General features: G+C 37.9%; 1 protein-coding gene across 1 annotated transcript in view; it reads right to left on the bottom strand.

The window, feature by feature from the left end:
• The window catches only part of ADCY2 (adenylate cyclase 2), a 215,090-nt gene that overhangs the window by 70,622 nt on the left and 125,416 nt on the right, over positions 1 to 19,052 (bottom strand). The window contains exons 5-7 of the mRNA XM_029958905.1: positions 6,209 to 6,357; positions 4,837 to 4,948; positions 3,667 to 3,794 (exon numbers count right to left, since the gene is read on the bottom strand). Coding sequence (XP_029814765.1) covers positions 3,667 to 3,794; positions 4,837 to 4,948; positions 6,209 to 6,357 — 389 coding nt within the window. The remainder of the gene's footprint in view (positions 1 to 3,666; positions 3,795 to 4,836; positions 4,949 to 6,208; positions 6,358 to 19,052) is intronic.

Raw genomic sequence — 19,052 nt, 5'->3', positions numbered from 1 at the left:
GTATAACCATCTCATCCAACAATTTCTTTTATTTTCCTCTGAAATGGAACTCATTTCATGCTACCAAATCAAAGATAGTCTTTGAGAAACATGCGGCTGAGAAACAGGAAGGCACCAGAGAGACAAAGGAGTGGAGTTTGGGCTGAAGGAAGACAACCCATATATTCACAAATAAACATATTTTGCCTTAACAGATAAGCTCTAGCCTTAAAGAACCCAGTTAAGGTGGCTGGCTCTTAACATCACAGGCAGCACTGGTATCTATGGATCGATAGGTTGAGCATCCCACTCCTGGGCAAGCAGGCTGCAGACTACAAGAAACATTGGATTTGTTCCAACATAGTGCAGAGTAGCAAAGAAATTAATCAATGGGACTATGATCCACGTTTAAATGGAAACAATCCATAGCATAGTGAGGTTGAATTGCTCAAAATGGAGCTACACATCATTAGCTAACCAGAATGAATAAGACTTTATACTACAGATCATCCATCAATTTGGCAGAATTCCTCTTTTTTGCTTCAAAGAGAACTGGAACTGAAACCATATTCAGGTGGTAAAATCTATACAGATTTGTTAATCTAAACAGCAAACTCCTCTATTTCAGTAGCTTACGCACTGAAGGGGCAGTTTGCATCTCAGTGACTGAATATAGCAAAAATTTGTATCTGGCAAAAAAGATATTTTATATAGAGTCAAACATATTGAGTTACACACTTCCAACAGCAAGAGTACCACTACTTCTCATTTTACAGAGCACAGAAGTATGTCAGGAGATGCTTCTATACAAAGATGAAGCAATTAAACAACAAAATATGGAGTTGATTAATAATCAGCAATTTCGTGGCAGGCTGTTACACTTGACATAATACTTCAAAAGCATTTGAAACCAAAGGGTACAGATTCCTCACTTCTTCTGTAAACAGGCTGTGGTAATCAGGCGTCTATGGGAGCGTTGTGATTTCCAACTACAGTAATAAAGTCAGATCATATGTGCTATACAACTAACATACAATTTTCTAGTCTATAAGGCTGCTCTTACCAAGGAGAACCTGATCATACAGCATTAACAATGAACATACTTGATGGCAGCTTGAGCAGAAAGTTATTTCCAAGAAAACTGGGAAGTTCTGAAGTGTGAGAATCTGACAGATTGCTCTCTGAGCTCCAGTAAAACACTGCATTATGATGTGTGATATTATACTTTCAGTTCTTCATGAAGGGCATTTTATGGTTTGAGCTTAGCATTGTTTTTCCACCAGCTTCCTATACTTTTTTCTCTTAAGTAACAAAGAAACAGGTTGATCAGAAACTCTATGCAAATACTTTTAACTCACATTTCTCACACAGCACACAGGTCTTTTGAAATCTAAATCAGAAAGCTTTCATTTTAGGCTGGGGAAAAAAATCCAACATTTTTAAGCCAATGAAGAGAGTGGGTCAGAACTTCAGGACTGACACTCTTTTACCAGCTGCTCTACTGAAGGGATGGTAGCTTTAGTTCCTAATATGCTAGGGAAGCAAATGTTTTAATTATAGTATTGGTCTAGTATGTCTAAGTGAAAAAGAATCCAGTGAAAAAAACTGAAGAGACAACCAAATCGGTACATTTTAAAGCTTGTCAAGAAGAAGTACTCCAAGTACCATCTAAAAAATGGGCTTTTTGGACGCAATGTAAGGTACAACCACATATGGATGAAAAAAACCCCCACATTTTAGAAAATGCAGCAACCTGATTTCTGTACTCACTCCCAAATATCCAGACCTCCACATGATACATGCTTTTGCAAAGTGTAGCTCACCTAGATTTACCGTAATTTTAGTGAAAGAAAACTCAGTTTTTCTACAGAAAAGATATTTGCGCCACTAATTATAACTGCTATAAGTAACCATTTGCAATAGTTTAATCCCTTAAACCTAAAAATAACTTCAGGTATGAATTACAGACAATTATTTTAAGTATAATTTTCTGACCCTGGTTAAAAAAAAAGAAGAAAAAAAAAGACACGGAAGGCTTTTTAATTGTTCTTTCCTCACAAAATGTTTTCTGAATAAGCTAACAGAGTAAGACACTCACTTAACAAATAAACTACAACACTGAGCTGAACTTTCAGTGTAGTCAGGTTTAAGATCCTTCAGCATGATGTGCAGACATCCCTGAAATGTGGTGGTAGAACTCAGACAGGGCAGGTAGCTTACAAGAGTTATTTCAGCTATGCACTGAGAGTTCTGATAGCAGTCAGGTGTAGAGCTGAGAGGGGGTAAAGCTGCCCTTTTGCAAGACTTTGAAGTGCCATCATCACCACAACTGCTGAAGTTGTCTATAATCTGTTCCCAACCTACTCTTCAATAATAAGCTAGAGGATTCTTCAAGCTGTATCCTCAGCTGTCTTACAAATGTTAATCCATCAGATGCAACCATATTTCTTTTTCACAAGCATATCAAGTCTCCTGTTATTACCTGAGTTACTTGAAATAAGTTACAACTGCTATTTCAAATGCAATCATATTATGATTCACAAATACTTTGCTCTGTTTTCTGTTTCAAAGACAGAACGAGCACAATTTTTATGGGGAAAAAAAAAGAGATATACAGAGTAACCCAGAAATTCAAAATACTGTTGATAAGCACAGAATTCTCTATAGTACCTCAATGTGTTGACTGAAACAAATGTTTCAGGAAGTCCTCATCTATACAGAAAAGGTGAAATTAAACCTAAACGTGGGGTTTAGTAAGGTACACATATTGTTTATCTAACAACATGGGAAATAGGTCTCAGTCCAGAAATCTCTAAGCCATTAAAAATGTCTTTGGTGGACATGCTCAATATCACTCCACAGGCTAAGGGCTGTGAGGTATCTTAATTGTGGACAGGTAACAGCTCCTGACCACCACCACTGATTTCCAAACTTAGGAGGAGCCAGGAGCTCTGGCTTCTCACAGCTGTTTGACTCACAGGTGGGTGGCAACATCACGACTCTGCAAAAAAGCCAAGCTTCAAAGTGTTAAGTGATGTCTATTGGGATATTTACCATCTTATAATTACAGAATAGTTGAGCTCAGAAGGGACATCTAGAGATTGCCTAGTCCATCCTTCTGTTTAAATCACAGCCAAAGCAGGTTGCTTAGGGCCATACCAGTTGGATTTTGAGCATCTCCAAGGCTGGAAACTCTACAACCTCCCTAGGCAACCCATGCCAGTGCTCAGTGGCCCTCACAATGAAAAAAAGTGTTTCCCAAAGTTCTGAGGAAACCTCCAGTGTTTCAGTTTGTGCCCATTGCCTCCAGGTCTGTCACTGGGCACCACTGAACAGCCTGGCTACATTTTCTTTGTGCTCTCACTTCAGGTACTTAAATACAACGATGAGATTTTTCCCTTTGGCTTTCTCTCCTCCAGGTTGAATAGTCCCAGTTCTTTCAGCCTTTCCTCATACGAGCACTGTTCCAGGCCATTAATCATCTTTATGGGGTAGTGATGACATAGCCTTGCACAACACAACATTTTAAAACATTTCTTTGTTGAGGCTGAGTTCAAGATAACCACACTGGACCTTTCAGTGAAACACACCAACTACTGCAGCCCTGAATGTTTCAGCCAGTAGCACAGATACAGATAAAAGAGAGATTTTTATTGTTGAATATTTAACAATAAGTTTGGCACTTACTTAATGGCTTCACACATGTCCAGTCCCATTTTCACACAATTCTTGGCATGATTTTGAAGAGATATAGGTAGTCCAGAAACACAGTAATAGCAGTCACCTAAGATTTTAATTCTCATACATTCATTTTCCTAGAGGAAAAAGCAAGGTGAGATGGTCACTTTCAACTTGAAATACATAAATGTAGGGTTACTGTTACAAAGTCTGATTTGAATGATGTTAGCAAATTCTACTTAATCTTGTTTCAGTAGAGAAGGATTTGGCTTGCTAAACCAGAAGTGCTATTAGGGTTTTGAATGGATGAGCCCTCCACCTGTTATGGTCCTTAAGGGGCACAATTGGGAAGTACATACACTGCAATACATATATATGCAGAGTTGTACAGAGCTGAGATTAAAAAACTGGGCCAAACTATCCTATTCTCAATTGAAATAAAGCCTTTTTGTTTGAAATATGAAATCAAAAGACCTAGCCTTCCACATTTACATCTTTGAAGATGTACTATGGAACACTTCCAGAAACTACCAGTCATAATAGTATTTCTATAATTCAATGTATTTTCATGTAAAGGTTTTTATGTTTTTAAAACTAATACTGAACAATAGTTTTTGAACTAATATCTCAGGAAATGTTTATATGCTCTGGAGTTTCTGATTTCACCTTCACACATAAAGTTTGATGTAATTTTTTAAAAATAGCACCTAAATAAACAGAAGAAAATTTTCTACTTGCTTTTTATTCTTTCCTTGAGTAATCAAGAGGTTGCGGTCAGTGATTAAAATTGCTTCAATCAATATTGTCTCTCTCCTCCTCCAGTCTCTTAAATGCTTTTCCAGAGATCAGAAAACTAACACTTTTCTATCTTGAGTTTCATAATCCTTGTTATTGTAAGAAAGCTATTGAAAGAAGTATTCATCTGCCATTAAGCTTTACTGGTCTCCATAGGCTGTCTCTATTGGTCCTATTGGAGAGAGCTATCTTGAGTTTCACAGACTGTCACACTGATAGAAATACACTGATGCACTCAGACCAGAGACAGAGTTTTCTCCTTCATGTTTCAAATCCAATCTTCCTGCCAAAGTCTCAGAAATACTGCTTGAAGATCCCGAGAAGAAGAAAATATTTTAATGACTTACTTACTTAAACTAACAGTAGCAGCCTACAGAAACTCACCTTTGCAATCTGATCAAACTTGCCAAACAGCTCATTTAGCATGTGCACCAATTCCCCTGGTGAGCAGTCACTGGCCAAGCGAGTGAATCCCACAATATCAGCATACAAGATGCTAGACAGAAATAGAATTGAACAGAATCTTGGTCACAGTTTTCTTCCGCAGGACTCAGATTTATCAAACAACAGCTAAATCTGAGTGTAAGCATTCTGGACTTCACAGGGGTATGCCTGTACCCAAAACAGCCACTGCTAAGTGAAGAGCAATAAATACAACTATATTTATAGGCAAACCTACATTTACCTAAATAGGTGCTATGGTAATATAGGCATTATAGGTAATATATACCTATACTGATCTTCATAGGTATTATCTTCCCAAGTATTACCTTTATAGTATACCTATATTTACAGGTATTTATAGACATTCTGTACCTATATTTGTTAGTGTATTAAAATATCTAAGAATGTAATTCAAACTAACTTGTCCAATCAAAAAGCCACGCAAAAGAAATTGTAAAGAAGAATGTCTGAAATAAATGGTGAGTTATTTTTTTAACTACTAAAGTTTAGAATTAATAAATAACTGGATCCTTCAGAATATTTTTTCTCAGGTACTTTGTAAAATACATACGTCATACAGCTGTCTCTATTTACATGATATAAAGCCTGAGAAATCGTTCCAGTTAAGAAAAATACAAAATCAAAATAATACAACTGACGTGAATTACAATTTTGACTGGTATACATGAAAGCAAGATTTAGTATTTTAACTTGAAAAATCACAGAATCTGTCAAGTTGGAAGGGACCCACAAGGATCATTGAGTCCAACGCCCAGCCCTGCACAGGACTACCCCCAAGAGTCTCATCAGGTGCCTGAGAGTATCATCCAAACGCTTCTTGAACTTGGCTTGGTGCTGTGACCACTTCCCTGGGTAGCCTGTTCCAGCGCCCAACCACCCTCAGGGTGAAGAACCTTCTTCTAATATCCAACCTAAACCTCCCCTGATACAACTTCAGGCCATTCCCTTGGGTCCTGTCACTGGTCAATCAGTGTCTGCCCCTTCTCTTCCCCTCAGGAGGAAATTGTAGACTGCTGTGAGGTCTCCCCTCAGTCTCCCCCAGGTTGAACAGACCAAGAAGACATGAAAAGAGCCTGTTAATGTGTGGTTTTTTCTCAACAACTTCATTTTATCATCACCTTTGTGAGTTTCTGGAACATGGAATTGTCAGCATTTGATCAGATTAACAGATAATAAACATTAAATTGTTGAAAATCATATTAAAAGGATTGCTTTCTTAATTGCTCACTTAACACTTTCTTTTCATTTTTTTTTCTGAATGTTGTTGATACATTTTGTTACAGTACAATACCTTACGTTGGTGTGCCTTTTGACATACAAATTGTGGAAGTTGTTGGTGTTTTCCAGCTGACCCGCCTTCGGTCCTTGTAACCTCTGAATGATCTCTGCTTTCATTTCCATGGCAATGTGAGCAGGCAGTAAAGAAAGTAGAAGACGCTCCTAAAGTTTAAAATGAAATGCCCACAATTTCTTTAAGGAGAATAAAATTAGTATGGTAGCAACAGTGTGCAAGGCACACATTATTGTCAATACTGTAGAACATTCTGATGAGGTTTGCACTCAGACCTGGTATGGCCTCCAAAGTTAATCAGTTCCTTGAAGAATATGACAGGAATATATACATGCTTCCAAGTAATACCTAGCTTCTTCAAGGTTAGAAAAAGTTTAAGCTAAACTTAATATCAGAAGAAGTTATGTACAGTAATCTATTCAATATCTGAGTAGTATGCAGCAAATAAAAAAAGAGCTGCAAGGCCAGTTCAGAGGACTTTAAGGGAAATGCAGTCTAACTCACGTAGAATAGGCTAAATCTCTTTTTTAATGTATTTTAAATGTTTAGCTATAATTTTAGCAGTTGTTAGACTGAAAATAAAAGAGAAAATACAGACATGGAATATTGCAAATCTTGAAATTTTGCAGACCATTTTGATATGTACTGTCCCCTTACTTTATTATTGCATTTGACAAAATATTTTTTTAAAATATTAACTTAAAAGCAAATTGAATACTAAAAGAACCCCAAACCCTACATGTTTTTCATCATTTGTTGGCATTATGGTCTTCCTTTTGCAAAGGTCTCTTACATCAGTACATTTTCATTTTGCCCATTTTACTTGTGACAGCTTTAAACTCAGGTCCTATTTCTCTGGAAAACAGATCAACAAGAACTCTGCAAAAAAACCCCTTCTTTCTAATTCTGGCTAAGCACAAAAACTAGAACCCTCAGTCAGTGAGGAGAGGGAAGGTATCCGGAAAAGCCCTAGTCAGAGTCAGAGACAGATAAGCCAGAAGAAATGATGATCTCAAAATGTGCATGATCTGCAGGTGTTACTCAGAATGATGCATTCTCTTTGTTTCACAACGTGTATTTCTGCAGAGTTTGCAGTTCTATTCACGAAGGCACCAGAAGAAATGTAACCATTAATCCAATTCTCTGCCTGGGATAATTACTTCTGTTCAGGTCTAATGACCTTGAGTAGAGCATGACAACACAGGGCTACAGACTCTTCGAATATTTGCAGCTACCTCAGCTATCTCTCATATATAAGGAAAACTTCACATTCCTCATAGCATTTGTGCACTTGTAAGCACAGTACTAAGTTATATGAGGCCCTGTGAAACTGATCCTACACATACTTTGTAAAAAAACTTTATTTCAGTGAATCAAGACAGAATCTTGCTTTGTCGCTAAGTAAATATTGAACTAAAAATTTTCTTTTTTTTCCCACTCTGATGAGATCTAAAAATAATTTTGATTCACATAGGTATGGACTGTTCTTTATTTTGCATACTAAGGCATATCACATAAACAGTAAGATGACTCATGAAGTAAACGTTCAAGGTAAAGCATACCTGTTTCTAGCCTCACTAATTAGGCAAGAATAAAATAAGAAGTACCATTTTCCTACTGCTAGGATCTCAGATTTGACACATTGCAACTGAGAAGGACATATACAATTGACTTTTCATCAAAATGTTAATGTGACTTTGTTTCTTAAATGAAAGTTTTATTTCGTATGTTAAGGCATTTTAGCAAGTTTACTTCCAAGAGATCGATGTATTTTCATTGCTTATGTTCACTGGCAATGTTTCATTTGAACTGGTTCTTGGTGGAGGTATTTTGCTAATATGGAAAAAATATCTGTACAAACAATAGATTTTTTTTTCCATAATAAAAGTTTATTCTTCCGACTTGATCTTTATCTAACAGAAAAAATTGTTATTTTGTGATGTACTGGATGGGTCAGCACTTGTTAATAATTATTATTACACAGTTAATGAAGAGGTGAATGCTCTGAGCTACAATTGGACATTACCATACTCCTGTTGTACCATGGCTAGTAAATGCAAGCTAGTTCACAATCTTCCTATGACGGTTATAATTCCAGACACACAGTGATGCAGACACTCAGTGTTAGGTTACTGCTTATGTGTTTGAAACCCAGAAATGCTGGACAAAGGCCATAGGAAAAAGCAGCAAAGGTTTTCAAGGAAGTAAGAGAAAAAGCAAGAGAAAAAGTTTTCATAGGAAGAATCATAAAGTCAACTACAAGCCAAAGAATCATATGAGAGAAGGGAAAAAAGAGAGGGGACATCAGGAGACATGGAATATTTCCCCTCCTTTTTCTCTCCAGACCAGACCACTATTCCAGTCTGCTTAAGCATCCTGGTGAAGCTGTTCACCACACCAGAATTCCCTCCAAAGAATGTTTTCCTTCCTCTGTTTCCACTGTACAAAAGAGAAGGTTGCAACCAGAGGTGGCTTTAGAGAACTGCAATTGGTGAAGCACTGTAGAATACTTTGCCATGCCCAGCTTGCACCTAGAGCCTTCAGCCACCCTCTCCGTCATGCAGGCTGCAAGCGCTCGCATTTCAATCCTGAAGTTATCACTTGTGTGATAACGTGGATTGTTAATTTTCATTTCTTTCACTAAAAGACAATTGTGAAAGAAATTGAATCTTAACTTCTTATGAAGATTGTGACTGGGCTAGTCAGCTAGACAAATGCAAAATGCTTGCTTGCTTGTTCCCTCTCTTTTTGCTAAAAGATCCAAAGATACGCATAGCACTTAAGAACACCTCTTCCTTCCTGTTTTGTCATCACCGGTGGCTTAAAAGAACACAATTGAAGCATCAAAACCAATTGCTCTCCTCTCAACCACTCAAGTCACTTGTAGCTGAGATTTTTTAAGTCCTAGGGCTAAAAGACAGAGCTCACAATCTGTACTGAATACAACGTTATAGCGCCTTTCAATACTGTAGGGTTAAATACTTCTCTCTTCTTCCTCTGGATCCCAGTAGAAGGATAGCAAGTAGACATCCTCCCTGGATTCTCCAACTGAAGATTTTCCATGGTATATGTCACACTGTTATTTGAGTTCCCTTCTCTCAATCTCACATCTAAGTTGATTTCTTTGTCAGAATTTTCCCTGAATTATACAGATGACTTTAGCAGTGATTCGCAGTTACACACCATTCCTCTACAGCTTGATAAACTTGTTTAGTTAAAGTTAGCTTGGCTCATTTAAAGAACACAGGACTCTTGTATTCTGCAAGGTGGTAATTGTGTTTGAGTATCTTGCATAGTATCATGATGCTGCTATGCAGCAAACAAACAAAATATCCTCAAATGCTTGGTACAGTACATTTTTTAAAGTGCATGTTTCACAAATCAACCTCTTCTTGGCTTGAGGCAATAACGGTTTATTTATTTGCTCATTCCTGTTTTGTTATGTAAACTACCAATACTGATTCACTCACATGTACAGGATTACACAACTAGCAACTCTTTACTGTAGCATAATTCAAAGAATTTATAGATTTAAAGGCCAAATACTCTTCCATCTAGTCTGATCTCTTGAATAATATTGACAACAGAATGACACAGAGAAATAAAAGTAGTCTGATATGACTCATTACATTAAAATTAGCTTAGTGCCTTACTCTCAGTAGAGAGAAACACTCCTTCAAGGCAATTCACAGAATCTAATACTGAATTCCTGAGGGAGCATCTCTCTCTCTCTCTCCCTCTCTCTCTCTCTCTGTTTTCTATGGAGGGAACTGCAGGTCTAAATCTTGGTCTTACTGGAAGAAATGTCCATCTTTGTTGTTAAGCTTCTTCTGATGTTCAAGCAGCCTGCAGAAAAATTATATATTTGTAGATCAGTAAAGGACTATAGGAATATTTCTGCCCCTGTAATCCCATATAGGGATATTTTTGTCCCTTTCAATGTCATTTAAGGTACTGAATCATAGAATCATAATGAAATCTGATTTCCTGTGGGTTGGATTTTGTTTTCAGATTCCTCTGGCATATCTTTAATCATCTATTTAGCAAGTTTGACAAACCAGGTCAGGAAGTCAGCAGTAAGAGCTCAAGAAGCAATTAGCCTTACATGCATTCTGCTTCACAACAAAGTTAACAAATAAACAAATAACAAATAATTAATAAATATAATTAAATTTTCAACTGCCCTTGAAATGTATAAAGAGATAACCTACAGGAAAGGAATCTTGTGACTCCTGATCATAAAATGATGAAACAGCTATGAAGCTGATAGAGATGGGGATCAACAGGGTACTTGTTTGTCAAATTATGGTACTGTTCACCCAGACCTCATGATCATTCTCTTAAATACACCTACAAGGATAAATAGTTGTAAATTGCTTTTTCTTCAAGCTAACTTAGATTCTTGACTGGGAGGGGAGATGATTTTTAAAAATTACATGCTATTATCTCCTTAAATTTAGCCTATGTTAGTAATCTCCACCAATCTTATTAGCTGTGCTAAGACCAATAAATCAATTTTATTCATACACACAGAGAAAGGTATTCAATTTTGATTACAGAGACATAAAGAGGTGAAGAATTCATCAACTCCTCTGCAGTTTGTTCTAGTTGTTAGTTAGCTGAACTGTTAAAACTGTTAAAAACTGTTAAAATGTGTTGTGTATTTCTTACTTTGAAGTCTTGGCCCTGTTATATCTTTCTCAGCTCAAGATTAATGTCCATACTCTGTTCCTTGCAAACACAGATAACTTTGATCAGGTAAACAGCTCCAAAAATCTCCTGCTCCTAAGTATTTTCTACACTCTCTTCTCAAAAACCTAAACAACCTTCAATCATTTTTCAAAGTTTTTTTGACACAAATCCTAAAATTTTGCTCCACTAAACAAAGACATGCACACACCTACCCCCCTGCTTTATTCTCTTCAATATATCCATGATTTACACTGCACAACTTTCTGCTGTAACATTCCTGGAGTTCCCTGTCTGCCGTTTCATGTCTCCTATTGTCTCCAAAATATTTTTTGAAGTTGCAGCCTTGAAATATTCTAGCTCTGGCCCATACTCTTTGCTTCCAGAATTATGACTCTTCAGACAGTTATTATAAACTCTCTTGATTAATATAATTTATAAAGTATTCCATATTACAGTATTTACTATCAGACCAATATTTGTGATTTCTGCAAAAATGGTTGTCTATGAATGTCTTCACATACCTCCTAGATCATTAATACAAAATACATAATAGCATAAACAAGGAGATGTGGTTCTTGCAGAACATGAAACACATACCAGTTCATTGAACATCTCCACTGCTAATTTCCAGTTACTCCAATCAAAATCCATTAGACTGTGCTCTTTTCATGGGGAGTGTCAGTACTTTTACGCTGTGCACATTGCATCAAACATCTTACTGAAATCTTCTGATTTTGAAAAGTTATTTAACCCAAACCTACTCCCCATTAAAAACTGAAAAATATTTTCATATGACTTGATTTCCTACCAAGTTGTTGAGTACATCACTGTATTTCTTTCCAAATGCAAAACCATCACAGCAGCATCTTTTATTTTATACTGATTGTTTATACTTTTTTTGTCTAGTGGCAGCCCCTTTGTTATGATGACTTTTTTCTTTGAATACTTCCAAAACACTGCTACTGGCCTTGACAAAATCAGACACAGTTTAAGGATTTTTCCTGACATCTAGAAATCTACATATCACAACTTTTACCATACTGAACCCTTTTTTTACATATCTAAGTGCTGCTTTTGCTTCCAGTTGTGGCTAGCACAGACTTTATGCCACAGGTAATATCTCTCCTCAGGACAGAACTATGAACTCTCATCTGTTCTCGTCTGTTCTCCTAAAGGGTCCCTCATTGCTAACAACATTCATTCATGATTTATTTTTTTTTTCCCATGGAAACTGAGTTTTTTTAAAATCCCCAAGCATGGCACTGAAAGGTGTTTTGTTTTGATGACCCTTTTGGTGAAATTTCAAGGCTGATAATGCCAGGAGCCAGAATATCAACACCAGAAAATCAATACACACAGGAGAAATGAATGCACCATCCTCTCAGTCCTCACTATTTCCTCAGCCATGGAATGCAAATGCCCTCATTAAGTTATCTTGCAGAAGACAAGTCACAGGTGTCTGGGAGCTGCTCCCACAGGAAAGAGAGCCCTGAAAAAGGGCTGCCAGTGGGCAGACTCATGCTGGCTGCCGGAGGTCCAGGTCACCAGCTCAGACCACGGTGATGAGAGATGTTCAGCCAAGTGCTGGCATTGGACCAGGGCCAGGGTGAAGCCCAGGGAAGGGCCAGACAAGCCCCCATGGTGCTGCCAGGGAGTCTCTGCCTGTGGGTGAGGGGCAACCTGTCCCTGAGCTCCAACCATCCCTCCAGAAAGGGGTGAGTTGTCTTCAAACACTTTTGCAATGACAAAACATCAGTGGTGTGACCTGCTTGCTTTGCAAGAACAGTACAGTCAATGCAGGCTTTTGACTGAAATACACTTAATGGTTTTCAGGCTAAATAAACAGTGTTGTGCCCAGCTCATTTGCTGCTGAGTAGCTCTGTGAATGCAGAGCTAGCATCTAGCCGGTCACCTTCATCTCCAAACAACATTAAAGCTACCTGGAAGCACTGCTTCGCTGTCACGTTTTTTCAGGGTAGGGATCTGAAAGCTCATTTAAATTCATAGGCTCATCACACATTTGGCAAAGACAAATTCCTTCACGGAACTTAGGGGGTGTTCAATGTTTATGCATAGATTACAGTTTGCATATGCAAGCTTTTTATGACTAATTTTGCAAATGATGTTCACCTTCAGAATACGTGCCTATCCTGCGGGTGGTCAAGTGACGAGTCATCAAACAGCAAAACAACAGCGTAAACAGAACATACTGACATACACAGCCAGAGCTGCTTAATTAACTGACAGAACTTCAAGGTTTGTTTCCATCTGATCCTGTTAACTCTTGCTTTAAGTTTTATATATTTCAAGAACTGATGAAAAGACAGAAGAAGCATTTTGAAAATAATCAGTTTGAGGAGATTAACATGTTTATTACTATATCAGCCTTTAATAACGGTGAAGTATTACACTGCTGGAAATTGCTCAATACCATTCTTTTAAACAATAAACCCTTTAACTCCAGTACATCTCGCTTCACATTTTGAGAAGAATTTTATGCTATTTTTTCAATAGAAATGAACAAAACCAGACTCATCTCTCTTTTCACATATTTCCCTTCTTCCAAACCATCCATGCGATGTCAGGGAAGACATTCAAGAGTACTGCTTGAAGTTTCCTGTTCAGCTGCCCAGCTTAGAGTGAAACCTTGTGGTTGAAAGCATCAAATCCAAAGCAAAACAAAAAGCATTTCTAAGCCACAGCACTACACTTAAGTTAGATGATTACGTCTGAAGCACATTGTCAGTATCATTCCTCTATGCTCTTCTAGTTAACATGAAACTGGTTGCTTTTACCTCTGACATTCCCTGCTGATGTTCTAGCCATCTGCTTACAGAATACCAACTAAGCATGCAAGAATGGATTTCTTTCTGTGTGTCGCTGGCGATTTTCCGATATTTTATTAGATATTATACAGATATCACACCTTTGTGTGATCAAATGTCAGTCACCCCACAGAATAAGGATCAAAACCAAGGATCGGCCACCCAGCTATACCTGTCAGGAGCTCATAAACACTTCAAAGTGGGTCAGACAGAGAGGTCAGAAGCAGGGCCAGACAGCAATCTCTGAATAGAATACTTCTAGAATAGAAGTAACTAAACATAGGTTTGGCCCACAAAACAGCCTATTTAAATAGAGATAAAAGTTTATTCAAACAGAACCTAATTGCAGAAGTTTATTTCATCTATATATTAATGAAAAATGAAGCTACAGTAAGGATCTGTCCTGCTTCTTGTAAAACAGTGATAAATTTTAATGTTGCAAGCTGTATATTTTAACACCTCTTTTCTGAACAGCAGTAAGCATCACTGTTCATTCAACAGCTCGCTTCCTAGCCTTGCAGACAGAGGAAGCTGACTCACACTAGGTAGAAATCAAAGAACAGGCAGATGTCTGGAAAGTATACACTGTTACTGCATTCATAAAGCAGACCTTTTGTTTCCTTACAATGGTCTAAATAAAAGGGAGTAAGAATGATTTGAATTATATCTCTGTCTCAGGAATTAAAGTTTCTCTTCTGCTTAGTCACTGAATATGTGTCTTGTAGAAATCTCCCAACTGCTCTTTAATGATTATATTCACCAGCTACTAAAGATAAAAAATTTTAAATGAAAAACTTTGGTCCCACTGGAAAACAAATAAAAATCCCCAGAGTTCTGAAAACCAATTCTCTTTATTTTGAGGAACCTGATCAGGAAAAAAAACACAAACAAGAACTTACAGTATGGCAGGTACATGCTAAACTATTCCTTAGCACTCATTACTAGGCCTAACCACAAAACAAAAGTTAGCATAAAATATAGCAAGGGTTAAAGCTTTCAGAATTAGCCTGGTTTCATTTTCTAAAACTCCTGAACAACATTTTCCATATTACTGTCAGTACATTTTCCAAAGGATTTTCTATGGTTCCAGAAGTACTTATGCATATAGGTATGGAGACAGAAATTCAGGTTTAATCACAGAAGGACAAGAATGGTAAATACCAGACCTTCAAGTGCCTGGTCACCCATCCCACGAGGACAGGCACTAAGTCTGTGTGTGCAATGCACAGAGAAAATCAGAATCCTAAAAATGCAACTGAGAAAAATTAGAGCTGCCAGAGGAGGCCACATAATTGGAATATACCCAGAAAAGGGTATTGGTTATGATTCTGTACTAAGAGTCAGCAGGTGCTTAGCTCCAGGCTGGAAAGAGGCACCTCTATGTGCCTGGGACTCTGTTGTGAGCAAAACAGTTTAGAGTCAGGCAATTTTAATTGAATTAATTTACTGCAAACAAAAACAAGCCTCTCATTGCTTATTGCAGCTTTGAAAAAAAAAAAAGAAAATAAGTGAGGCAGACACACAATCATCTATCCTCCACACTTCCTGGTCTCAATTTTCCCTATTTTTGCTGTGGATTATACTCAGTCCATCAAAATTCTTGTGAAGAGGCGACGGGCAGTGTAGGAAGCTGAGAGAGTAGTGTGATAGTTTCTTCTGTCACTGTGTGCTTAACCACTTCTGTTGCTCTGTGCTTAATGGTTTCTGCTGCCCTTTTCTTCAGTGTCCCTGCTCTGGCCTGGGACATTGATGTGCTGCAGTGCCCTCAGGTGTGTCTCTGCTCCAGCATGGGCTGTCCATGGGCCACAACCCCTGAGAGGTGAGGATACCCTACTTGGGTGTAGAAGTCCTCTACACAAAACAGCTTGTGTCCAGCCTCCAGCAGTTGCCTGTTTCCTTGTGAACTGTGTTTGGGCAGAGGCACCATGGGTCCCTGGCTAGATAACGTTTTGATGCCTAATGGGTAATTTTTTTATACACAAAAAAGTTTTTTTCCATGGCTGTTTTTATATTCCCCATGATAGGCTGGACACAGCTCTGGCTGACATGTAGTGATTCACAGTGTCCCCCATCAGGTCACCACATCAGCTGCCTGCACCTGTGCCCACTAACATAGGCTCAGTACAGAGCCACAGTGACCAGTGGTGCAGAAATGAGATGTCAGCTCCAAAACTTTTCATGCTTTAACAGGGGATACATGGGTTAGACAATGCTCTCTGTAAGCAACCCTGGTTCAAAACAGTCCTCTGCCAAAATGAGACCTCATCTCTCTTCCTATCCCCATGGAGAAATGCTTATCAGTGAGCATGAGGTTATTTTGGAGGTAGAGCCCTAGCAGCCTTTTCAGGTGAAACTTAATTACCTCCAATATGAAACCACTTAAAGATCACTGAAGCAAGTACTAGATTTCCTGTCACTGCAGCACTCCAGGTGAATCTCTAATCCCCAGACTCCTGCACAAGGGCTGCTGCTCTTCCTCTTTCTCTCTCTTGGGATGTGCAATCCAGTGGGGATATTTGATAAATGTCCTTCAGCACTGGAAAAGATGGGGTCCAGTTTTTCCCCTTGAGATATTAGGTCTGAATTCTTGTCCTCACATATTGAGGGTTTTAAAATAGTTCTATGTCTACTGTTTTGGAATCCTGGTTTACACACTGATGCCTGCAAATTTGTACATGTGAATATGAATAGTGTAAAAAAAATATGAAAGCTGCAGCTGATTGATTGCAGCAGTGTTATTTCTAAAGGCAAATATGGTATGGATGAATTAAATCTATTCTATGATTACTGCACTTATAAAAATTCCAAGCTTTTGAGAAATTTGGAAATGGTTTGTGACTTCATCTAAAATTCTTTTTGATTATTTCCAGCATACATCATCAATATACTCCATGCCTTTATTTAATTTGATTAATTTTGAAACTCTGCATTTTAAACACGGATTAATAGATCTATCTATCAGAAAAATGTGTTGACAATGAGGATTGTGTTGTTGTTCAAGAGATAAAACTAAAAGAAACCAGAAGGTAATATATAACCGATAACGTTTTACCATGTAATTCACAAGATCATAATTTATTATTCATCTGTGAAACCTCAGCAATACAGGCATAATAATGCCAAATGTTTAAGCTATAGGAACCATAATTCCTGGAAAGAATGGAAGAACAAAAAATTTACATCTTTAATGTAACAAGATGTTTATTTTCACACTTGGCTCCTGTTCCAGTCCTCTTGGTGAAATTTTTTTACTGCTTCAAAACTCTTTCTATATGATATTAGCAAAGATTACAGAATATGTACTTTTTTCACACTTACATTGCTTTTTGTACCATTTACTCTATATAATTTTGAAGAAAACGGTAAAAAATTAGACTTCTATATATTTCCAGCCACTTGTAATAAGAAACGTTATAAAATGCAGTTTCTGATTTTTATTAGTACACTATTGTTATTAATAAGCAAGAGGGAGGAAATTTCTTTCTCAATCCTGCCTCCAAGGTACACCTTAAAATAGTTGTCTTCCCCACGACAGTGCTTGCATTGCCACGTTCAGCACAGCTTAGCAACATGCAAATACTAAGTCCTGCCAAGAATCCACAGAACATGTGCTAAATGCACTGTTGTGTTCTGATGAATCAGGGCCTTCCTACAGAAGGCCCTATATATTCAGTTTGGGTCATTGCAGAACTTGCTTGTTTGCAGTTTGCAATATCAGTATTAAGAATAATTCCCTTTTTTTTCCCCCCAGGGTTGTGACTGGAAAGGAATGCTTCACTCTGAATCAAGCAGATCCATCTAAATGAGAGTCACTGAGAGGTGCAGCAGAAAGAACCTTTTGGAAGATTGGTGGAGCAATCAGGGAGAAAGCATGAAGAAGAGAGATATTACTCTACCACAGTGCAACTGCCTTCTGCAGAGCAAACTGTTGTGCAAGTGTAAAGGTGACAGAAGATTTCCTAGAGACCCCAAAGGGAGTTGCTGAGGTTGTTTCAATGCTGGAAGCCACTGGAAGCTGTTAAATAGAAGGGCTTTCTAGAAGAAGCTGGAGGAAATTTTGCTCTGCAAGGACTCAATAAGAGATATATTTTCAAGTTTGCTATTTCCTCTGTTTCATTAACAATTCTGAGCTTTCCTTAAGTAAAGAGTTAACTTATTCTAACTTATTCTAAGTTAACTATGCTGTAAATAAAACGCTCATGTTTGAGACTGGTAGCTATTCCATCCAAGGACCTATGAGTCATGCTTTGCGATACCAAGTGTGGTTTAAAATTTGAATAAGCTCTCTCAGTGATTCAGCAAGGTTAAGCCTTTGCAGCCATGCCTACCTCTGTATGGACTGCAGCCCATGCAGTGAGCAAATTCTATACATTATTTGGGGGCAAAAGGTTCTTTCTTATTTGGGCAATTCAAAAGAAACTTCCATTGCAGAAGCTCATCCCTTAGCTTGTAACTGCTGTTCAAAGAATGACACTGCACATACATAAGGTAGTTATTATTTAATGCTTGACAGATAAAGGTCTGCATCATATCTCTCTGGTGTGATACCAGTTCCTCTGCTATTCTCCTGTATCCTTTTCCTTTTGAAGTCTCCAAGGAAGCCTGGTGCTTTGAGACTGTATGCTGAAATACTGACAGCTGATTCAGAGCAAATGCTCCATCTTTCTTTTGCAAACCTACAGCTCCTCCAGCAGACCAAAATTCATTGGATTCAGGGCAGTAATAGATATTCAGACCAATCACCTCGCATCTTCCAGTAGAACTTCTTCAAAGTTTGTTTTTCTCTCAACACTAAGGGGAAGGTGACATTCTGATAACAACTTCTGCTGGTTTCAGCTAACTTTCCTCATCTATAGGTTCATATATGCATTTTTCAGATGCCTGTTTCTAGTATCTAACAGCAGCACACTGAATGAATGGTTTCCTAGATATACTTTTTCTATTCAAGTGGTACAGAAATCCAACAGCATATGCAATACAGAATTTTCAAGTCTCTGCTTCCAGTGCAGAAGAAGAGAGTAAATAGATAGAAACAAAATATGGCCCAGGAAGAACTGGAAGACCAGCAATAAAATCATGTTTCTTCACTGTGACATAGGAGACAGAAAGGAAAGATGGCTGGGCCAGCTGCCCAGATTTAAAATACCTTCAATTACCTAATGTGATGGTTTTATTTTTTGGGGGGAAATGGTCAACAAGAAAATGTGGGTCTACACCAAAAACTGGGGCCCAAGCTACACTGCAAGTTGGAGTAGCAAACATAGTTGCTACTTGGAAACACTAGACAAGAACAATTCTATGAAGAAATATGGAAAATGTCTGCTGTT

The sequence above is a fragment of the Manacus vitellinus genome, unplaced genomic scaffold (genome assembly GCF_001715985.3).
Source record: "Manacus vitellinus isolate BGI_N305 unplaced genomic scaffold, ASM171598v3 scaffold_17_pilon, whole genome shotgun sequence".
NCBI classification, from domain to species: domain Eukaryota; kingdom Metazoa; phylum Chordata; class Aves; order Passeriformes; family Pipridae; genus Manacus; species Manacus vitellinus.
Note: the sequence above shows the minus strand (reverse complement) of the source record. Positions and strands in the feature narration are given on the sequence as shown.